We start from the raw sequence: 24,697 nt of genomic DNA, 5'->3' as shown, positions 1-24,697 counted from the left end.
GGTCCTGAACCATTTGTGACAGGTAATTATCTTTCATTGTTATTAAAAATCTATTTCCTTTGCTAGAACTGCAAGTTTCTGTTCCCCAATTTATATCAGGATAGTTAAAGTCCCCCATAATAATTACCTCTCCGAGACTCGCTGCTTTATCAATTTGCTTTATGAGGAGATTCTCTACCTCTTCCATAATATTCGGCGTCTTATAACACACCCCTATCAGTATTTTATTATTCATTCTCCCCCCCCTTATCTCCACCCATAGGGACTCTACATTCTCAGTACCCTCACATATGTTGTCACGCAGGATGGGTTTTAAGGATGATTTTACATATAGACACACACCTCCCCCTCCCTTATTTGTACGGTCATTCCTGAATAGGCTATAACCCTGTAAATTAACAGCCCAGTCATAGCTCTCATCCAGCCATGTCTCTGATATCCCCACTATATCATAATTTTCTTCCAACAATATTAATTCTAATTCCTCCACCTTATTTGTGAGGCTTCGGGCATTAGTGTACATGCACGTTACGTATGACTCTGTACCTGTATTCCTGCTTACTGTATTAACTGTTCTAACCCTTCCCCCCGTACCACCCCCAATTTCATTACTTGTGCCCTGGTCACTATCTGCACTACATTCCCCTTCTATAAAGTGAATACCCTCACCCCCCATTCCTAGTTTAAACACTCCTCCAACCTTCTAGCCATTTTCTGCCCCAGCAGAGCTGCACCTTCCCCATTAAGATGCAGCCCATCCCTAGCATAGAATCTGTAGCCAACTGAAAAGTCGGCCCAATTCTCCAGGAACCCAAAACCCTCTTTCCTACACCAATTCCTGAGCCACCTGTTAACCTCCCTGATCTCTCTTTGCCTCTCTGGTGTGGCTCGTGGCACAGGTAGTATTTCCGAAAATACCACCTTTGAGGTCCATGCTTTAAGCTTACAACCTAATTCCCTGAAATCATCTTTAAGGACCTTCCACCTACCTCTAACTTTGTCATTTGTGCCAATGTGTACAATGACCGCTGGGTCCTCCCCAGCCCCTCCCAGTAATCTGTCAACCCGATCAGCGATGTGCCGAACTCGAGCACCAGGAAGACAACACACTGTTCGGCGATCCCTGTCTTTGTGACAGATTGCCCTATCTGTCCCCCTAATAATTGAGTCCCCCACTACCAGTACCTGTCTTGCCTGCCCTGCACTCCTATTCCCCCCCTTACTGGAGCAGACACTCCTCTGGCGTTCAGAGGTCATGCCTTGCTGCAGCAATGCTACCCCTGTAATGACATCCCCCTCATCTGCCAAGCTTGCAAACCTATTGGGGTGTGTCAGTTCAGGACTAGCCTTCCTAGCACTTTTCCCTTTACCCCCCTTTCTAACTGTCACCCAGCTACCTACCTCACCGTCCTGCCGCTCCCTACTACGATCCTCCCCCACATCTGACCCAGCAAGCTGCTGCTCAGTGAGCAGCAAACTCCTTTCCATATTGCTAATGCATCTCAGAGTTGCCAGCTGCTCATTTAGATCCAGTATCTGGGCTTCCAAATGTGCAACTTGCGCACATCTTGAACAACAGTATGCACCCTCGAACGGCTTTTCAAGGCCTGCATACATGAGACAAGATGTACACTGGATCGCATTAGCAATAGTGGAGCACATTTTCTAATGGGGATAGCACTAAACAATGTTAAGTAATTAAACAACTAAATACAAACAATTCTCCTCACACTTACTTTTGCTCACACTTTGCTCACTCACGCTCACAATGAAGAAGACAGGCTAAAATTCGCGCGCCGCGGTTTTCAGAAGTCTTCCTTCCGGCTGTAACGGCCAAAACCCGGTTCTCTTTGAGCTCGCGGTGACTCTTCACTTATCCCAGAAGGCACTGGGAATATGCAAATTATCCTCGCAAGACTCCTTCCCTGGCTTTCAGAAGTCTTCCTTCCGGCTGTAACGGCCAAAACCCGGTTCTCCTTGAGTTCGCGGTGACTCTTCACTTATCCCAGAAGGCACTGGGAATATGCAAATTATCCTCGCAAGACTCCTTCCCAGAATTGCCATGTCACGTTTGGTAGTTTTGTCTTTTCTTGATTGCACACTGTGGACAATGTGGGGAGAGAAGGAATGTCTTGCATTGGCCATATACAGTGCTGGCCAAAAGTATTGGCACCCCTGCAATTCTGTCAGATAATCAGTTTCTTCTTGAAAATGATTGCAATCACAAATTCTTTGGAATTATTATCTTCATTTAATTTGTCTTCAATGAAAAAAAAAAAATTGTCATAAAGCCAAATTGGATATATTTCCACACCAAACATAAAAGAGGGGGTGGACAAAAGTATTGGCACTGTTTGAAAACTCATGTGATGCTTCTGTAATTGTGTAATTAACAGCACCTGTAACTTACCTGTGTCACCTAACAGGTGTTGGCAATAACTAAATCACACTTGCAGCCAGTTGACATGGATTAAAGTTGACTCAACCTCTGTCCTGTGTCCTTGTGTGTACCACACTGAGCATGGAGAAAAGAAAGACCAAAGAACTGTCTGAGGACTTGAGAATCCATATTGTGAGGAAGCATGAGCAATCTCAAGGCTACAAGTCCATCTCCAAAGACCTGAAAGTTCCTGCGTCTATGGTGCACAGTGTCATCAAGAAGTTTAAAGCCCATGGCACTGTGGTTAACCTCCCTAGATGTGGAAGGAACAGAAAAAGACGAGAGATTTCAACGCAAAATTGTGCGGATGGTGGATAAAGAACCTCGACTAACATCCAAACAAGTTCAAGCTGCCCTGCAGTCCTAGGGTACAACAGTGTCAACCCATACTATACGTCGTCGTCTGAATGAAAAGGGACTGTATGGTAGGATACCCAGAAAGACCCTACTTCTTACACCGAGACATAAAAAAGCCAGGCTGGAGTTTGCCAAAACTTACCTGAGAAAACCTAAAACGTTTTGGAAGAATGTTCTCTGGTCAGATGAGACAAAAGTAGAGCTTTTTGGGAAAAGCCATCAACATAGAATTTACAGGAAAAAAAAAGAGGCATTCAAAGAAAAGAACACGGTCCCTACAGTCAAACATGGCGGAGGTTCCCTGATGTTTTGGGGTTGCTTTGCTGCCTCTGGCACTGAACTGCTTGAACGTGTGCATGGCATTATGAAGTCTGAAGACTACCAACAAATTTTGCAGGATAATGTAGGGCCCAGTGTGAGAAAGCTGAGTCTCCCTCAGAGGTCATGGGTCTTCCAGCTGGACAATGACCCAAAACACATTTCAAAAAGCACTAGAAAATGGTTTGATAAAAAGCACTGGAGACTACTAAAGTGGCCAGCAATGACTCCAGACCTGAATCCCATAGAACAGCTGTGGAGAGATCTCAAAATGGCAGTTTGGAGAAGGCACCCTTCAATTCTCAGGGACCTGGAGCAGTTTGCCAAAGAAGAATGGTCTAAAATTCCAGCAGAGCATTGTAAGAAACTCATTGATGGTTACCAGAAGCGGTTGTTCGCAGTTATTTTGGCTAAAGGTTGTGCAACCAAGTATTAGGCTAAGGGTGCCAATACTTTTGTCTGGCCCATTTTTGGAGTTTTGTGTGAAATGATCAATGATTTGATTTTTGTTTCATTCTCTTTTGTGTTTTTTCATTGCAAGCAAAATAAATGAAGATAATAATACCAAAGAATTTGTGATTGCAATCATTTTCAAGAAGAAACTGAGTATTATCTGACAGAATTGCAGGGGTGCCAATACTTTTGGCCAGCACTGTATGATACATTTTTTACTATTCTTCTGTGGATTCATATAATGTGTTCACATTTACTGTATCCCATGTATGTTTTATATTTCTCTATCGTTTCATTGGGGTACACAGGACCATGGGTGTATGCTGCTGTCACTAGGAGGCTGACACTAAGTAAACACAAAAAGTTATCTCCTCCCTAGCAGTATACACCCCGAGCCGGAGGCGGACTCAGATCAGTTTTTTGCTTAGTGTCGTAGGAGGCTGATGTGGGCCGTGTCGGCCCCCCTCAGCCATTTGTTTTTTGCGCTTTTTTCCTTTATTTCGGCGCCGCTCATCGCTCTCATACCGGTCTTCTTTTTTTTCTGCAGGTATTCTCTTCACTCATCCTCCGCAGCCCTGTGGGTACCACTCTCCAGGGTCGCAGGGGCTTGAGATTTCGGGCCCTCTCCCCCGTCCATCCCCGTGGTACCACTCACGGGTTTGCGTGTGTGGGCAGATCCTCGTGGGCACCCCTGATTCGCCCTGCGGTATCGCCCCAAAGGGCGTACAGGGGCATACAGCAGGGTCGGGACCTCCGCAGCGCGTTTGTAATCCGATGGGGCCCTCACCGCTGCCTTCTCCTGCAGGGGGGCTCCTTACCCTCATTCTGATGTCCACTTCCCTGCCTCAGCACGCTGCTCTCCCGGAGCCCGCAGTCTTCCAGGACGAGGGCACTGTACACAGGCAGGGGCAGAGCGTCCTGCCTGCTCCGCATCAATCGCTGGGCCCGGCGGCGCCGAGATCAGGTAGGACCGACCTCTCCTATCCTCTTCCCCCGGCTGCTCCAAAATTTAGGCCCCGGTCTCGGCCTAGTCGCTCCTGCGTCCTAGCCACACCCCCCCGCTGCAGCGCTATTGGCCGCCGATCGTCAGGCCCAGTCTCCTCCCACCGCTCAGCCTCCTGGCTTATGGTGGGGGCTGTGGATGCTCCGGTTTTTCGTGCCTGAACGCTGCTCCTCCCCAAGCCTCCTCCAGCGTCCCCTCGCCATTTTAGCCTGTTCCTGGTCCCCTGAGGCTGCAGCGCGCCGGCGTTCTCTCTCTCTCTCTGGCCAGCTCACTCCTGGACTCCCTCTTCTGGACTGGTGGGCAGCACACAGAACCTGGGTAAGCTCTGCTCCTAAGGGGTAGCCCTCACTAGGTAGCGTTCACTTAGTTTAGGGACGAGTTAACCCTCTCCTGTCTCCTCCCTAGCAGCCACCAGGGAGAGTACCTTGTTCACCATGCCTAATACTAAGTCCACCCGACCCAAGCAGGCCCCTTTTGCCTTATTTTTTGCATGCTCCTCTTGCAAAACCAAATTTACCCAAGGCCAGGACGCCCCGCTATGCTCCGACTGTTCTGCAGACTCGTAGCCTCCGCAGGACTCCTCGGCCGACTCTTCTGATACCGCAGCCGCCGCAGCGCCAGATGCTACAGGGCCCTGCGTCCCGCCCCCCCCATGACTGGCTAGCGTCCCTGTCCCAGTCCGTAGACTCCCTCTCTGAGGCTTCTCGGACCATCGCGCAAGCACTGCACCTGCTGCCGTTGCTCGCCCAGACTCCCGCAGACCCGACACAATCGCCTCCAGAGCAGGTGAGCCCCGTCGCAGGGACCTCCTCGGCTGCTCAGAAGCGGACCCGCCAGGTCTCGTCTTCAGCCTCTTCCCAGGTTTCACCTTCATCCCCAGGTCCAGACTATCATTCCTCCCGGGAGTCTTCTGGCCGCTCCGATGATGATTCAGATGCAGCACCCCTGCTGGACTCCGAGCAGGCGGCTGATGTTCGGCGCATGGTGAATAGCCTGGTAGGAGCAGTAAACCAGACCCTAAAGGTACAGGTGGACCCAGTCTCCTCCCAGAGCACCCAGGTCTCGTTTAAGCGGATGAAGCGGGCCCAGAGCGCATTCAGCGGACATCCAGAATTCGCTGAGTTACTGCGCAACCACAGGCAACAGCCGGACAAGGTATTTACCAGCGGTAAGTCCATTGATTTGCATTATCCCTTTCCCGAAGGTCTTCGAAAGGAATGGGCAGGCTCCCCTGTGGTCGACCCCCCCAATCTCCCGCCTGTCTTCTCACACAGTCCTTCCACTCACTAACGGTACGTCTCTCAAGGACCCCACGGACCGTACTATTGACAGGTTGGCCCGTTCCGCCTTCGAGGCAGCGGGCACATCCCTCTCACCGGCCTTTGTATCGGTTTGGGTTGTGAAGGCACTGATGTCCTGGGCGGACACGCTACGCTGCGGACTCCGCGCCATTTTTGCCAATCCGGATCTGGTCCACATCTCCTCGCAGATTTCTCTCGCGGGTGAGTACCTGCTCAACGCAGCCCTGGCATCTGCCAATTGCGTGGCCCAGGCCACCAGCAACAATGTGGCCATCCGTCGAGCCCTCTGGCTCCGGTCCTGGAACGCGGATGCGGCCTCTAAGAAGTCACTGACTTCCCTGCCCTTCCTGGGGGAACGTCTTTTCGGAGATAAGCTGGACCAGTTGATCTCCGAGGCGACGGGAGGAAAGAGTACATCCCTCCCCCAATTTCACCCCAAGCGCGTCCAGAATCTGCGCCCCACCGCTCGTTTCCGGCCCTTTCGCAGCTTCAACTCCCCTCCCCAGCCTCGAAAAAGCCGCTCTCCTCCGAGAGACAGGAGGACCCCGTCATTCAAGACCAATCCCGCCTGGCGTTCACGTCCCCGCCAGTCAAAAGTCCACGAAGTCCTCTTCCGGTTACCGTCGACGCTCCTCCAAGTGACTCGCGGTCGGCGCGCAACAGCGCCAGACTCGTGGGAGGGCGTCTGTCTCGTTTCCAGTATGTGTGGATCCCCCTGACCGCGGATGCCTGGGTCAGAGAGATCATCGTCTCAGGCTACAAAATAGAATTCGATTCAAAGCCACCGAGACGTTTTTTCCTATCTCGCCCTCCCGAGTCTCCCGCGCGGGCTCGCGCGTTCTTTCACTCCATAGACTCCCTCCTCCAAGCCGGAGTCGTGGTACCAGTCCCTCCCGCAGAACGTTTCAAGGGGTTCTATTCCAACCTTTTCGTGGTCCCCAAGAAGGACGGCTCTGTCTGCCCCGTCCTCGACCTAAAGCTTCTAAACAGGTCGGTGAGGCCTCGGCCGTTTCGAATGGAGTCACTCTGCTCCGTGATCGCGTCCATGGAGGTCGGCGAATTCCTGGCATCGCTGGATATTCAAGACTCCTATCTTCACGTCCCTATAGCCACCTCTCACCAATAGTTCCATGTTCCAGTTCATGGCTCTTCCTTTCGGCCTCGCATCCGCCCCCAGAGTCTTTACGAAGATCATGGCGGCTGCCATGTCCGTCCTACATTCCAGGGGTGTTATAGTCATTCCGTACTTGGACGATATGTTGATCAAAGGTTCTTCTTTCGAGGACTGTCGTCTAGGGGTTCAGGTCACGATCGACACCCTTTCACGGTTAGGGTGGCTGATCAATCGGAAGAAGTCCTCTCTGACCCCGGCCCGACGGATCACCTTTTTAGGCATGGTACTCGATACCACCCAAGGGCGAGTTTTCCTCACACAGGAGAAATGTCCTCCCTGCAATGAGGCCTCCACGTTCTCCGACTTCAGCGCCAACTTTCCATCAGGTTCGGCATGCGAGTCCTCGGTCGTATGGTGGCGGCGATGGAAGCGGTACCCTTTGCACAGTTCCACCTCCGGCCTCTCCAGCTGGCCTTGCTGAGGACGTGGGACAGATCTCCCTTTTCTCTGGACCGCAAGTTTCATCTTTCGCCGGAGACCTGCCACTCACTTCGTTGGTGGATCAATCAACGCAACCTCGCGACAGGAGGGTCATTCCTCCCTCTCCACTGGAAGATAGTGACCGCCGACGCCAGTCTCCAGGGCTGGGGGGCAGTGTTCCGGCATCACACAGCGCAAAGCCGATGGACACCGCGGGAGAGTTGTCTCCCGATCAACATTCTGGAGATAAGAGCCATCCGGCTAGCCTTGCAGCAGTTTCGGCACCTAGTACAGGGTTGCCCGGTCAGGATCCAGTCGGACAATGCCACGGCAGTGGCGTACATCAACCACCAAGGAGGCACAAGAAGTGTCGGGGCGATGCAAGAAGTCAAGAAGATTTTGCACTGGGCCGAGTGTCATCACTCCCTGATCTCAGCGGTGCACATCCCAGGCATGGACAATTGGGCGGCGGACTTCCTCAGCAGGGAAGGCCTCGCCTCCGGCGAATGGTCCCTCAACCGGGAAGTCTTCAACCAGATCTGCGACAGATGGGGAGTTCCGGATGTGGACCTAATGGCCTCCCGGTTCAACCGTCAGGTTCCGCAATTTGAAGCGCGATGCCGCGACCGCTTGGCATTAGGAGTCGACGCCCTCACCCTGTCATGGAGCCAGTTCAGTCTCCCGTACATCTTCCCTCCGCTCCCTCTGATCCCGAGGGTCCTCAAGAAGATCAAGGCAGAAGGAATTCCAGTTATTCTGGTGGCTCCGGACTGGCCCAGGCGAGCATGGTTCGCGGAACTCACTCAGCTCCTCGCAGACGCTCCGTGGCGCCTTCCAGACCGTCCCGATATTCTGCAGCAGGGACCTCTTTTCCATCAGAACTCAAGGGTCCTAAATTTAACAACCTGGCTAATGAATCCTGGGTTCTAGCTCAGGCTGGTTTTTCTTCAAGGGTGATACAGACAATGATTAGGGCCAGGAAGCCATCTTCATCAAAAATTATATTACCACACATGGGAAGTCTTCTTCAGGTGATGTGAAGAACACAGCATTTCTTCTCCTCTCGCCTTCTCCCTTCCTTCCTTATTGGCATTCTTGCAGTCAGGCCTAGATGCGGGTCTCTCGCTCGCCACATTAAAGGGCCAGGTATCGGCTTTGTCAATCCTGTTTCAGAAGCCACTGGCCTCTCGCCCACAGGTTAAGACCTTCATCCAGGGAGTTGCCCACCTGGCCCCGCCGTATCGTCGGCCTCTAGAACCGTGAAACCTTAATCTAGTCCTAGGGTCACTTCAGGGTCCTCCCTTCGAGCCCTTGCGGGAGTCTTCCCTTTCTCACCTGTCTTGGAAGGTGGTGTTCCTCGTTGCCATCACTTCTATTCGAAGGACGTCAGAGCTGGCAGCTCTCTCTTGTCGTGCCCCGTTTTTGGTTTTTCACCAGGACAAAGCGGTTCTCCGGCCAGATCCCTCCTTTCTCCCAAAGGTGGTCTCCCCGTTCCATCTAAACGAAGAAATTGTCCTTCCGTCCTTCTGTCCTGGCCCCTCTCACAGCTTGGAGAGGTCCTTGCACACCCTGGACCTGGTGCGCGCCCTCAGAATTTACGTCTGCAGGACCGCGCCATTCCGTAAGTCGGATGGTCTGTTTGTCCTTCCTTCTGGTCCCAAGAGGGGTAAATCGGCATCCAAAGCCACAATTGCCAGATGGATCCGTTCCGCCATATCTGAGGCCTATCGGATTCGGGACAAGTCTCCGCCGCGGGGGGGTAAGGGCGCACTCTACCTGGGCAGTGGGAGCCTCTTGGGCGATTAGGCATCAAGCGTCGGCCGACCAGGTCTGCAAGGCCGCCACCTGGTCTAGCCTGCATACCTTTACTAGGTTCTACCATGTTCACACCCAAGCATCGGCAGATGCTAGTTTTGGGAGAAAGGTCTTGCAGGCGGCAGTTGCACACCTGTAATAGGGTGACAGCATTCAATTATGGTACAAGCCCGCCGAAGGAGGTCGTTTTTTTCTTCCTTTTTGCGGTGCTTATGTATTCCCACTCAGGGACTGCTTTTGGACGTCCCATGGTCCTGTGTTCCCCCAATGAAACGATAGAGAAAGTAGGATTTTTGTGTACTCACCGTAAAATCTCTTTCTCTGAGTCTTCATTGGGTGACACAGCACCCGCCCTGCTTGTTTTTTGGTTGTTTAATTGCATTTGCCTGCCATTTTCAGCGGTCTTATGTTCATAGACCACTTGTTCGCACGGCTGCATTATTTTAGTTATAACTTTGTTTTATGTATGGTGATTCTGGTACTCCTCCTACTGCTTGTGCACCAAATTGATTTGAGTCCGCCTCCGGCTCGGGGTGTATACTGCTAGGGAGGAGCTAACTTTTTGTGTTTACTTAGTGTCAGCCTCCTAGTGACAGCAGCATAACCCATGGTCCTGTGTCCCCCAATGAAGACTCAGAGAAAGAGATTTTACGGTGAGTACACAAAAATCCTACTATTTGTGCAACAAAAGTAAATTAGAAATCTATATATAAAACAAACGCTACAGCTATAATCTTCATGTTTCAGATCAGAGCTCTGTGCATTGATGACGTTTGATTTTTATTTCTACTAAATGAGTGAAAAGATATAGTTACATACCTGTATCTAATGATATCCTGCACCTTATTGTGCCCTTCACAGACTCCATGGTCCTGCCGTAGAGTGCAGAGATTTTTGGTCTATTTAGTTCACATCTGAATATAGGTAGGATTAGACATATACCGTATTTTTCGGACTATAAGACGCACTTTCCCCCCCCCCAAATTTTGGGGAAAAGAGAGGGGTGCGTCTTATAGTCTGAATGTGGCTGCAGGGAAGGAGGGAACTGCGGTGGAGTGGGTCATCGGCGGCATGCACAGGCTGTAGCAGAGCCTGCCGTGACCACGTGGGCCCACTCATTTCATATGCACGCCCATCCTCCCGCCCATCATCTCTCAGCGCTGAAGCCGGCGCTGACAGGTGGGCGGGATGATGGGCGGGGGGTGAGCGCATAATTAACAGCCGGCCCGCATGATCACCCCTGGCAACTACAGCCTGGAGTGATCATGTGCGGCTGTATTCACTGCCCCCCACACATAATCATCAGCGCGGGGGGCAGTGAAAAAGTACAATATACTCACCCGTCACGGTTGTCTGCCGCATCGCAATCTCCTCCTGTCTGCCGGCCAGCTTATCTCTGTAGAGAACGGTGCGCGTCATCGCTGTGCGCAGCGCTAGTCTCCACACAGGTCAGCTGACAGGAGGACGAGCGATGCTGCAGACAACGGTGACGGGTCCACATTCCAGCGGCGCTGCTGCCGGCACTAACAGGAGGAGAAGCGATGCTGCATGGAGCGAGGAAAGATGAGTATAAACGTTTTTTTTTTGTGTGCCACAGGATACAAGTCATATAGCAGGATGGGGCCATATAGCAGGATGGATGGGGGTATATAGCAGGATGAGAATATATACCATGATGGCGGTATATAGCAGGATGGGAATATATACCAGGATGAGGGACATATATATTGGATTGAGGATCATATACAAGGCAGGAGGAGGATCATTACCAGGATGAGGTACCTTAGTAGAGAATTTGAGGACATTACCCCCGTAACAGTGTCAGCAGCAGATCCTCGCCCCATAACAGTGTGTCATGACCACATTTTTTTGCTTAAAATTTTATTTTCCTATTTTCCTCCTCTAAAACCAGGGTGCGTCTTATGGTCCGGTGCGTCTTATAGTCCGAAGAATACAGTGTGTGAATGAATGAATGAATCTTCAGCTTAAAGGGAATCTGTCATCAGGTTTTTGCTCCCCCCATCTCAGAGCAGCATAATGTAGAGACAGAGACCCTGATTCCAGCGATGTGTCACTTACTGAGCTGTTTGCTGTCATTTTGATAAAATCAATATTTTCTCTGCTGCAGATCTAGCAGTTATACAGTGCTCATGAATATGCTGGACTACCTGACAGCAGCCAATTAGTTCTCTAATGATAATCTACTGCTGATTAACCAGTGATTTTATCAAAATTACATTAAGTGCCCAGTAAGTGACACATCGCTGGAGTCAGGATCTCTGCCCCTACCTTATGCTGCTCTCAGATTAGGTGGCAAAAACCTGGTGACAGATTCCCTTTAAGCTCAGGAGGTCTTTGCATCTCTGGCATTGCTGGAGTCCAGCTTTTATTCCCAAACAATAATTTTTCCTCCTAATTATTGCATCTAGTTGCAAAATTGCACATGTGTTGGTTGTCATTTCAACAACATGACAAATGTCTGAAATTTGTCCCATCACCAAAAGGGTTAGTTTAGTTGTCTATTCGGCCATCAGTTCTTTGACAATGTGTTGGTTGGCTTTTATCGCTGTGGCGAGTCTACACTTTTGTCTGATTACTTTAATTCCAGTATTCTGACTTAAAGGGGTGGTTCACCCATTTTCATTAATGACCATATCGATATTGTGTTGAGAAACAAGACGTCTCTCAAATATCTTGTGCTTCCAATTCTGCCTGTGAGCGGAGCTGTTGTGGTCGGCTCATCCCCATCGCATGACCCCCTGGCTCTGTGACTCCTGATATCTGGAGATGTCAAGTCAACTCCCAGTTGACCTGACATCACCGAGGCCGGCCCCAGTCTCCTTGAATGGCTGGGCTATGGGCGGCGTTTCATGGCTCGTCACAGCCCAGTGTCGCCCCTGCTTAGCTGGGAGAGCAGAGATGCTGGGCTGTGACGAGCGGTGAAGCTTCACCCAAGGCGCAGTCACTCAGGAAGACTGGGGCCCGCCACAACCTGCCAGTTGTATCCTGTCCAAAAGGGTTAAAAAAGGTGTAAAAAAAAATAAATAAATAAATTGTAAAAAACACCATATTTACCGACTGGGCCCGTAATTACTGGTATAGAGGAAAACCATGTATGGTTTAGACGGGGTTAAAGAAAGTGTCACTCCCCTGACGAAGCTGCTAGATAGCGTAACGTGTGGGGCTTCCCACGACCTCTCCTCAGCAAACTTTGCTTCTTTGCTGCCCATTGGTACCTCTTTTAACCCCGTCTATACCATACATAGTTTTTCTATACCAGTAATTCCAGGCCCGGTCGGTAAATATGGTGTTTTTTACAATTTATTTTTTTTTTACACCTTTTTTTAACCCTTTTGGACAGGATACAACTCTATCTACACAGCGCCTCAATACTACTCACATGGTGAATTAAGCCCATTCACTATGGCACTAGCTAAATTTTTTTAGTGTCCTCAAAGCATTATATATGGCATCTACTATGGTATTGCTCACTATACTGGGCACTTACTACTAACTATTACTGCTGTGTTGCATTTGTGTATCGATTTTACTTATTATGGTATTGGTCACTACTCCGCATTGTCATTAAGGGTTCATATGTGGTATTGACTCTTGATCTGCTATGGTATTGTCCATATTACTGGGTATTGTTCATTGACTATTGTATTGAATCTGAACTATTTAACATCATATATTGAGAGGATAGACATTGATACAACCATTGCTAGGAGGGATTTGTACCAACCTATATATTGATTGTTGTATCTTGGAGCATTTGATTATCATCAGAGGTCGTTCTGTATTTTTTAAATGGTTTTATAATTGTGTGTGTCAAGTTCCTTTGACCCAATAAAATTTGTATAAATTGTTTAAATATATTCGCTTGATGTGCGCCATCATTATGTGTGATCTTTTTCTGTCTTTTGGACTATTCTGGTTCTTGTAAACCAGATTTATCACTATTGTATCTTTGTGATTGTTACCTTTTGTACTAGGGTGTGCTTAGCAGAAGTATACCAGGATAAAGCACTTTTTGAAGAATTTATGAACAGGAAAGAAAATTACGATGATGCTAAGGTATGAGCTTTATAACATGTAACACTACTTACATGGAGTGAAAATACATATATACACTGGTAAGATACCCGCCCAAGAAAATAGTGTGAAAATATATAGAAAAAAAAGGGTTTTGATTTTTTTTAAGTTGATGGACTATAAATAGTGGTCAAGCACCATATTAATAATTAAACTTACATACGAAAAGTATTTAAAATACAGAAATCTATTTAAATTATCCTAAATGGCCACAAGGTGGCACTGCACAACCAGATATACGGAATTAAGCAATATATGGTGACCAGGAAATGTGAATAAATAATATACTAATAGCCAATTGGATGTTAATAATATTAGCTATAATGGTATGCCAATATTACTGGCCCAAAATTACGTATACAAAAAATATGTAGTAACAGCAAGATGGTAAATAATTATTATACTGGTGCCAAATAATTGATAATATTAGCTATACATGCTGTAAAAATATATATAAAATAATAAAATTATCAGTTAAAAATATATAGTAGCAAAAAAGTGAATAAATAATGTACTGGTGCCAAATAATAATAGCTATACATGCTGTAAAAATAAATAATAATGGATCTGATTTTGCAAAAATAAATGTATAGTAGCAGCAAGATGGTCCATTCATAGAAGAAAAGTGCATGAAATAGCAGCAGTAAAATAGATAATATGAACACTGACAAAGCAGATGTCAGAATAAAGAAGCTTTAATGTATAATAGCAGCAAAGTGGATTAAGCACAGTATATACTAAAGTGCATTAACATAGCAAGAAATAGTCAATCTATAGCAAAGGCAATGACAGTAGAGTAGTTAACTCACAGTATGATATTAAGAAAGTGCATATAATAGTGGCAGAAGTGTTAAATCATTATACCTGTATCCAGGACAGTGCCACTACCCAACGCGTGTTGTGGCGCAGTGCCTTCTTCCAGGGAAGTCCCCCTAGGGGGAAGAAGCAATCCGCGAAACGCACGTCGGGGACCCCAAGTCGTCTACACATCTGTTCTGTATCTTACCTCTTGGATCTTATTTTCTGTGATTCTCTCTTTGGGTATTTTTGTCTTGATTTTTGGTTCTTTCACTAAGGTTCTTAGTCATTCATCTGATACATCAGCAGTCTCATCTTTTATGTGTTTTTTTTTGCATATTTATATCAAATCATTATGTGTAAAGATTCTGATGAATTGCATTTAGTTTAATATCACTTTTTTGATAAGTGATTGTAAGCTATATAATCTCCATTTATACTTCTTCTACCTCAGATGAAGTTATGGTTTTTCAAGCATGTGTTCAATCAATGTTCTGCTCTTCCCTGTGAACCATTAGCATTGATACAGTGACTGTTTATGAAATGTCTTTATTATAAAAACAATTGTGCAATATACAACCGTTTGAGTCTATTGTGAGTGATCTCTTCTTTTATTCTATTTTTAAAAATGTTAAAATAAAATATTCTTTTATATACAAGATTTTTTGTTTGGCTCCTATACTCGTACTCTTATAACCCTTCCTGGTATATCTGTCCCCCGGCCTAGGCCACTTCCTGGTATATCTGTCCCCCGGCCTGGGCCACTTCCTGGTATATCTGTCCCCCGGCCTGGGCCACTTCCTGGTATATCTGTCCCCCGGCCTGGGCCACTTCCTGGTATATCTGTCCCCCGGCCTGGGCCACTTCCTGGTATATCTGTCCCCCGGCCTGGGCCACTTCCTGGTTTATATGTCCCCCAGCCTGGGCCACTTCCTGGCATATATGTCCCCCGGCCTGGGCCACTTCCTGGTATATCTGTCCCCCAGCCTGGGCCACTTCCTGGTCTATCTGTCCCCCGGCCTGGGCCACTTCCTGGTATATACAGTGGGGAAAAAAATTATTTAGTCAGCCACTTATTGTGTAAGTTCTCTCACTTAAAAAGATGAGATTTGCCTGTAATTGACATCATAGGTAGACCACAACTAGGAGAGACAAAATGAGAAAACAAATGCAGAAAATCACATTGTCTGATTTGGCAAGAATTTTTTTTTTCAAATTATGGTGGAAAATAAGTATTTGGTTAATAACAAAAGTTAATCTCAATATTTTGTTATATATCCTTTGTTCTCAATGACAGGGGTCAAATATTTTCTGTACGTCTTCATAATATTAGCACAATACTATTGGTGGTATTTTGGCCCATTCCCCCATGCAGATCTCCTCTAGATCAGTGACGTTTTGGGCCTGTCGCTGGGCAACACGGATTTTCTACTCCCTCCAAAAGTTTTCTTTGGGGTTGAGATCTGGAGACTGGCTAGGCCACTCCAGGACCTTCAGATGCTTCTTACAAAGCCACTCCTTCATTGCCCTGGCGGTGTGCTTGGGGTCATTGTCATGCTGAAAGACTCAGCCATGTTTCATCTTCAATGTCCTTTCTGATGGAAGGAGGTTTGACACTAAGAATCTCACGATACATGGCCCTATTCATGCTTTCATGTACACGGATCAGTCGTCCTGGTCCCTTTGTAGAGAAACAGCCCCAAAGCATGATGTTGCCACCCCCATGCTTCACAGAAGGTATAGTGTTCTTTGAATGAAACTCAGCATTCTGTCTCCTCTAACCACAGCAAGTTGTGTTTCTAGCAAACAGTTCGACTTTGGTTTCATCAGACCATATGACATTCTTCCAATACTGTTCTGGATAATCCAAATGCTCTCTTGCAAACTTCAGACGGGCCCGTACATGTACAGGCTTAAGCAGGGGAACACATCTGGCACTGCAGGATCTGAGTCACTGGCGTCGTTGTGTTACTGATGGCAGCCTTTGTTACAGTGGTCCCAGCTCTATGCAGGTCATTTACTAGGTCCCCCCGTATGGTTCTGGGATTTTTGCTCACCATTCTTAGGATCATTTTGACCCCACGGGGTGAGATCTTGCGTGGATCCCCAGATCGAGGGAGATTATCAGTGGTCTTGTATGTCTTCCGTTTTCTTATTATTGCTCCCACAGTTGATTTCATCACACCAAGCTGCTTGTATATTGCAGATTCAGTCTTCTTAGCCTGTTGAAGGGCTACAATTTTGTTTCTGGTGTCCTTCGACAGCTCTTTGGTCTTCACCCTACTGGAGTTTGGAGTGTGTCTGTTTGATGTTGTGGACATGTCTCTTACACTGATAACAAGTTCAAACAGGTATCATTACTACAGGCAATGAGGGGAGGACAGTGGAGCCTCTTAAAAAGAAGTTACAAGTCTGTGAGAGCCAGAAATCTTGCATGTTTTTAGATGACTAAATACCTATTTCCCACCATAATTTGCAAAAAAAAATCTTGCTAAATCAGACAAGGTGATTTTTGGATTTGTTTTCTCATTTTGTCTCTCATAGGTGTGATCTACCTATGATGTCAAATACAGGCAAATCTCATCTTATTAAGTGGGAGAACTTGCACAATTAGTGGTTGACTAAATACTTTTATTTTTTTCCCCACTGTATGTTCCCCAGCCTTGGCCACTTCCTAGTATATATGTCCCCCAGCCTGGGCCACTTCCTGGTATATATGTCCCCCATGTATAAACCTCAATTATCAATTAGAAGAAGGAACCCACATAACAAAAAAAACAAAATGAAAATTCCTATATTAAAATTACCAAATTTTATTAGTCATTTACTAAAAAACTGTCAGTGCAGTCAGAAATAGAATAGCCACTAAAAAGTGGTATGGGTGGGTGTAGGGGACAAAGTGCGCCAGATATCGATATGAGGAATATTCAATGTATACATAGAGGAGGGGTGGGGCCTATCCTAGCCCTATGAATGTCCCCTACCTACCAGCGGAGTGTAAACACCCTAATACTTGGTGCCCCCGCTCCTCGGCGGCTGTCCCTCACTGTCCCTCCAACCACAAAACCACCATCACCATAAAGTGTATGTGCAAAAGTGCAGTCAAGACTAATAGTCTAAATAACCACTCTATAGGTTAAATGTAGATATTACAGCAGTGGTTCCCAAATCAGAGTAACCACTCTATAGAGTCATAAAGTAGAATGCATTAAACCCTTCAAGGATAAGTATGCAATGCTTTCATCCTCCAGGTCATATTAATAAAAATACCAGTCAAGACTAATAGTCTAAATAACCACTCTATAGGTTAAATGTAGATATTACAGCAGTGGTTCCCAAATCAGAGTAACCACTCTATAGAGTCATAAAGTAGAATGCATTAAACCCTTCAAGGATAAGTATGCAATGCTTTCATCCTCCAGGTCATATTAATAAAAATACAATTTAATGCACCTGCACACCTATCTCATATTATCATGTACGTCATCTCAATTTGAGAAAAGTACTTATCATAGCGTTGTCATCTCGTTCTCATCTCGACGCGTTTCTCCCTCAGAATGTCTGAGGGTTCATCAGGAGATGTTCAGTCTTTTTTTCCCGTTGTCACTGCTGAAGGTACCTCCATTGTGACAACGGGAAAAAAAGACTGAACATCTCCTGATGAACCCTCAGACATTCTGAGGGAGAAACGCGTCGAGATGAGAACGAGATGACAACGCTATGATAAGTACTTTTCTCAAATTGAGATGACGTACATGATAATATGAGATAGGTGTGCAGGTGCATTAAATTGTATTTTTATTAATATGACCTGGAGGATGAAAGCATTGCATACTTATCCTTGAAGGGTTTAATGCATTCTACTTTATGACTCTATAGAGTGGTTACTCTGATTTGGGAACCACTGCTGTAATATCTACATTTAAGGCTGGTTTCACACTACGTCTTTTTAACATCCGTTGAAAACGTTATTTCTTTGTCGCTCTATTGGGAGACCCAGACAATTGGGTGTATAGGCTATGCCTCCGGAGGCAGCACAAAGTATTACACTCAAAAGTGTTAAGCCCCTCCCCTTCTGCCTATACACCCCCCGTGCTCCCACGGGCTCCTCAGTTTTTATGCTTTGTGCGAAGGAGGCAGACATGCACAGCACAGCTCCACAGATTGGTCAGCAGCAGCTGCTGACCAGGTCGGATGGAAGAAAAGTGGGCCCATATAGGGCCCCCAGCATGCTCCCTTCTCACCCCACTCTTGTCGGCGGTGTGGTTAAGGTTGAGGTATCCATTGCGGGTACGGAGGCTGGAGCCCACATGCTGCTTTCCTTCCCCATCCCCCTCAGGGCTCTGGGTGAAGTGGGATCCTATCGGTCTCCAGGCACTGAGACCGTGCTTCATCCACAACTCCTGTGGAGACTGCTGGATAGGAGCCGGGTTCCGTTCAGGGACATGGCCCTGCATCTTGAAGGTACTCTGTATCCCTGTAGGGACCGCGCACGGCAACACCTCAGCTTTGCTGGGTGTGCTAGTGCACCGGGGACCGCGGCGCTGACCGGGTCTATATGTGCCATTACACACTCAGCGTCGCTGAGTGTGTTTATATGTAGGGGCTACCGCGCTAACCGCCGCTGCCATGTGAAACTGCGGCGCGGCTGGGACTTGTAGTTCGCCGGGGACTTCGGCGTCGGCCGCGCTTTTACGGCGGCGACGCTTATACTCGAGTCCCCAGCTTTCTTGCGGCCTAGCTTCCTTTTTCCCGCCCTCAGCCCTGACAGGCAGGGGAAGGGCGGGACGCTGCACGGAAGAGAGGGACAAACGAGCAGCATGAGGGCTGGAGCATGCTTTGCATACTCCACTCCCCTCACTGTGCACTGTGTGAGACGCCCACGGCTCCCTCCTCTCGTCAGGACGCCGCAGCCATTTCCTGTCAGCTCCTACGACGCTGCAGAGAGGGACAAACCCTGGGAAACCCAGACACGGTCTCTGGTGGCCTCACAACCGCTTTAGGCGGCTGGTAAGCAGCACATGTGGTGTTAGCCCCATGGTGCTGTAGTGTATTGATACATTCTGTGTTATTACTATATACTTTACACTGTATGAGCACAGTTCATTATGGCTATTTACCCTTTTGTGTTAATCAGGGAAAACAATAGCATGGCGCCCACAAAGACAGGGGTGCCAAAAAACAGGATTATTATGCTGCCTGCGCCGCTTTTACGACCCAGCTGCCGGCAGGTCCCATTGACCCTCATTGTGTGCAATGTGTGGCCCCTGTGACTCTCTTCTTCAGCCAGAGCATCTGCTAAGAGGGGCCCAGGGGGAGACACCTGTTGACACGGTCCTTAGTGACGGGGATGGAGTTTGCAAAACTCTCTGAGACTATGGCTGAGATACTAGAAGCCTTGCAGTCCAGGCCGGTATCTCAGCAAAGGGACTCTGTGGAATCATTGTTCCCTGGCCCCCCTCAATTGGACCAACAATGTCCTCCCGGGATACATTCCAGGCTGAGGGTTCTGACTTAGACCCCAGCCCCAGACCGACTAAGCGGGCTCGCTTAGAATTTCCCTCGACATCATGTTGTTCAGGGTCTCAGCGGGGGGAATCTCCGGTTGATGATGCGGAGACAGCTGATCAGGATTCTAATCCTGAGGGCGCTCTCAATCGTAATACTCCAGACGGGGACGCCATAGTGAACGATCTTATTGCGTCCATCAATCAAATGCTGGATATTTCTCCCTCAGCTCCTCCGGCGGAGGAGTCAGATTATCAGCAGGAGTAATTCCGCTTCAGGTTCCCCAAGCGTACACCGAGTATGTTTCTAGACCATTCTGATTCCAGAGAGGCAGTCCAGAATCACCATGCTTGTCCAGATAAGCGTTTTTTCTTAGCGCCTTAAGGATACACGTTGTCCTTTTCCACCTGACGTGGTTAAAGGTTGGACTCAGTGTCTCAGAGTGGACCCTCCAATCTCACAGACTGGCGGCTAGATCATTACTTGCAGTGGAAGCTGGAGCCTCGCTCAAAGATGCCACTGACGGGCAGATGGAGCTCTGGTTGAAATCCATCTATGAAGCTATCAAAGCTTCTTTTGTCCCAGCATTCGCAGCCGTATGGGCGCTACAAGCTATCTCAGCAGGTCAAGCGCAAATTGAAGCAGACACATGCACGGCCGCGGCACAAGTGGCATCCATTACCTCCCAAACCTCGGCAACGCTATTAGTGCTGTCCTGGACTCTGCGAGCTGTACGGCAGTTGCGGCCGCCAATTCGGTGGTACTCCGCAGGGCCTTATGGCTACGGGAATGGAAGGCAGATTCTTCTTCCAAAAAAGCGCTTAACCAGTTTGCCAATTTGTGGCGACAGGTTGTTTGGCGAGCATCTGGATGAAGTCATCAAACAATCCAAGGGAAAGGATACATCCTTACCCCAGTCCCAACCAAACATATCCCAACAGAGGAGAGGGCAGTCGAGGTTTCGCTCCTCTCGGGGCGCGGGCAGGTCCCAATTCTCCTCGTCCACAAGGTCTCAGAAAGACAAAGGAGCTCTGATGCATGGCGGTCTAAGTCACGTCCTAAACAGACCACCGGGGGCGCCGCTAACAAAGCGGCTTCCTCATGACTTTCGGCCTCCGCTAGTAGCATCCTCGGTCGGTGGCAGGCTCTCCCGCTTTTGCGACACCGGGCTGCCACAAATAAAAGACCGCTGGGTGAGAGTTATTCTGTCTCACGGTTACGAGATAGAGTTTACCTCTCGTCCCCCTACTCGATTCTTCAGGTCATCCCCGCCTCCCGAGCGAGCCGAGGCTCCTCTGCAGGCGCGGCGCACTCTGACGGCTGAAGGAGTGGTGATCCCTGTTCCTCTTCAGCAATAGAGCCACGGTTTTTACTCCAACTTGTTGGTGGTCTCAATGAAGGACGGGTCTTTCCGCCCGGTCCTGGACCTGAAACTGCTCAACAGACGGGTAAAAACCAGGCGGTTCCGGATGGAATCCCTCCGCTCCGTCATCGCCTCAATGTCCCAAGGAGATTTCCTTGCATCAATCGATATCAAAAATGCTTATCCCCATGTACCGATTGCTCCAGAGCACCAGCGCTTCTTGCGCTTCGCCATAGGACACGAATACCTGCAATTCGTGGCACTGCCGTTCGGCCTGGCAACAGCCCCACAGGTTTTTACCAAGGTTATGGCTACTGTAGTAGCGCTCCTACACTCCCTGGGTCACTCGGTGATCCAGTATTTGGACGATCTGCTGATCAAGGCACCCTCTCTAGAGGCATGCCAACGCAGCCTTGACGCTACCCTGGAGACTCTCCAGGGTTTCGGGTGGATCATCAATTTTCCAAAGTCAAATCTGACACCGGCCCAATCGCTGACATATCTTGTCACGAAGTTTCATACTCTCAGCGATAGTGAAGCTTCCGCTGATCAAACAGCAGTCACTACTGAAAGGGGTACAATCTCTCCTTCAAGGCCAGTCACACCCCGTGAGGCGCCTCACGCACTTCCTGGGGAAGATGGTGACAGCAATGGAGGCAGTCCCTTTCGCGCAATTTCACCTGCGTCCCCTTCAATGGGACATCCTATGCAAATGGGACAGGAAGCCGACGTCCCTCGTCAGGACCGTCTCCCTCTCTCAGACGACCAAAGCTTCCCTTCGGTGGTGGCTTATTCCCACTTCATTAGCGAAGGGGAAATCTTTCCTACCCCCATCCTGGGAAGTAGTCACGACGGACGCGAGTCTGTCAGGGTGGGGAGCGGTTTTTCTCCACCACAGGGCTTAGGGTACGTGGACCCAGCAAGAGTCCTCGCTTCAGATCAATGTTCTGGAAATACGGGCAGTGTATCTTGCCCTGAAAGCTTTCCAGCAGTGGCTGGAAGGCAAGCAGATCAGAATTCAGTCGGACAATTCCACAGTAGTGGCATACATCAACCACCAAGGCGGCACACGCAGTCGGCAAGCCTCCCAGGAAGTCCGGCGGATTTTGATGTGGGTGGAAGCCACGGCCTCCACCATCTCTGCAGTTCACATTCCAGGCGTGGAAAACTGGGAAGCGGATTATCTCAGTCGCCAGGGCATGGACACAGGGGAATGGTCCCTTCACCCGGGCGTGTTTCAGGAGATCTGTTGCCGCTGGGGGGTGCCGGACGTCGACTTCATGGCGTCCCGGCACAATAACAAGGTACCGACGTTCATGGCACGGTCTCAAGATCCCAGAGCTCTGGCGGCAGACGCCTTAGTTCAGGATTGGTCGCAGTTTCAGCTCCCTTATGTGTTCCTCCGCTGGCACTGTTGCCCAGTGTGTTACGCAAGATCAGGGCTGACTGCCGCCGCGTCATCCTCGTCGCTCCAGACTGGCCGAGGAGGTCGTGGTACCCGGATCTGTGGCATCTCACGGTCGGCCAACCGTGGGCACTACCAGACCGACCAGACTTGCTATCTCAAGGGCCGTTTTTTCCATCTCAATTCTGTGGCCCTCAACCTGACTGTGTGGCCATTGAGTCCTGGATCCTAGCGTCTTCAGGATTATCTCAAGACGTCATTGCCACTATGAGACAGGCTAGGAAACCAACGTCCGCCAAGATCTACCACAGGACGTGGAAAATTTTCCTGTCGTGGTGCTCTGCTCAGGGTTCTTCTCCCTGGCACTTTGCCTTGCCCATTTTTTCTGTCCTTCCTTCAATCTGACCTTATAAAGATTGATCTGGCTCACCAATATGGTGCTCAGGAGAAAAAATAGTCCATATATTGAAAAAACTCCGGCACACAAGTGTTGTCAATTGTTATTTATTATATTTAATATTGTTCGGATATTCAGAAATGATAATAATGACGTTTCGGCTATTTGCCTTCTTCACAACTGAATTATATGCAACAGAAATAGAAAATAACAGAAAAGGAAAAATGAGTACCAATATTCATTCATATTTGTATCATATAAAGACAATAACAATTTATATCATTTATTACCTATGCGGTATTTTGAATGTTATCTGAGAAGAACGTCAGACGTGTACAAACATTTATATCTGAAAGAATAATAATAACAATGCCCTTATTTAAGGAATTATAGAAATCACTTAAAAATAAATGTCATGACCAGTATTAGGTTTATAAACATATCATTTCAGTGCATAAGCACTTTCACCAACATATAATCATAATTTGATAAGTTGGGAAACAATATTACCTTTCTGTTGAAAAGGGCAGTATATAATTGTAGTGTCCACAATGGGAAAATAGTCACAATTTTGAATCGCTATTAGACTGGAAAATAGAGTAAGAAAATCACTATCAGTGTATCAGAAGAAAGGAATACAAGTGCATTTAAACATTGGTGATCTATAGTGGGAAAGTGCCGGTCAGCAAAGGGTTAACAGAGGAGAAAGACATGACATACCTGTTTAGCCAAGGATCAGCGGTGGAGTGAGAGAAAGTGACCGCGCTGGGGTTTAAATGTGCTAAAGGGGCGGGCATAACAGAACAATTTCCTGTGTTTATGGAACGCATGGAGACGAGTGACACGCAAGCCGCGCGTGCGCAGTGTACCCGGAAGTGCGCGCATGCGCAGAAGTGAAAATCGGGTATAAGTAAGTTACGGCGCCCAGAATGTCATTACGAACGGAGAAGTGCTAAGTACGCATCTGAAAAAGAAAAAAGGGGGAGATAAATAGGGCTTTTAGGACCAAGATGAATTATATAGATAATATAATGAGATAATCAGCATAATACCAAGGGTAAACACTAATGACTCCATTTAAATAAATGTCAATACATCTCACAAAGTACACGTATATATGTTATATCCGTATTTTACACATACATATGTATGAACATATGGACATACATCTATATCCATATATGCACACGCCCATGTCTTTTTAATATAACATCTAACAGTACATATCGTACATAATTATAGGACGTTTATGACAAACTATTGCTATGTGTGTATACATATGTGTGCAGGACTATCATGTCAGTACACACATATGTATACCCATAATTCCAGTCATCACATAATGAATATGACTAAAATTAAACTGTATAAAATTCTCCAATAATATTGAAAATCACGAGCAATAGGATAGACGGACCCCATATCAATAATTCTCATACTCTCTGTTGAGTCCAAAAGGGGAAAGGGTATTCAGGGTGTGAATCCAATAGGATTCTCTTTCTTTTAATTTCTTAATCCTATCACCCCCACGTCTCAAAGGTGGAATATGCTCTAAAACTTGGAATCTCATCTGAGAGATCATATGCCCGCACTGGATGAAATGGTATGGAATAGGCAACATGACTAACTTACATCGTATAGTGGACTTATGTTTCCCTATGCGGTCTCGGACATGCTGGGTAGTCTCCCCAACATATCCGAGACCGCACGGACATTTGATCAGATATACCACATATGATGTATCACAAGTGAAAAAGTCCTTAAGGTAAAAAACTCTTCCAGTGCGAGGATGGGTACATTGATTTCCTTTAATGATATTAGAGCAATGAGGACAGTGTAGACAGGGATAA

The 24,697-nt window shown here is 47.7% G+C and overlaps 1 protein-coding gene across 2 annotated transcripts in view; it reads left to right on the top strand.

Moving 5' to 3' along the window:
• Positions 1 to 24,697, top strand: part of GTF3C1 (general transcription factor IIIC subunit 1) — a 213,968-nt gene that overhangs the window by 144,564 nt on the left and 44,707 nt on the right. For both annotated transcript variants that reach the window (XM_075317874.1, XM_075317872.1), the window contains one exon: positions 13,277 to 13,358. In XM_075317874.1, coding sequence (XP_075173989.1) covers positions 13,277 to 13,358 — 82 coding nt within the window. The remainder of the gene's footprint in view (positions 1 to 13,276; positions 13,359 to 24,697) is intronic.

The sequence above is a fragment of the Anomaloglossus baeobatrachus genome, chromosome 7 (assembly GCF_048569485.1).
Source record: "Anomaloglossus baeobatrachus isolate aAnoBae1 chromosome 7, aAnoBae1.hap1, whole genome shotgun sequence".
In the NCBI taxonomy this organism is placed as follows: Eukaryota; Metazoa; Chordata; class Amphibia; order Anura; family Aromobatidae; genus Anomaloglossus; species Anomaloglossus baeobatrachus.
This window is presented reverse-complemented; position numbering and strand designations above follow the sequence as displayed.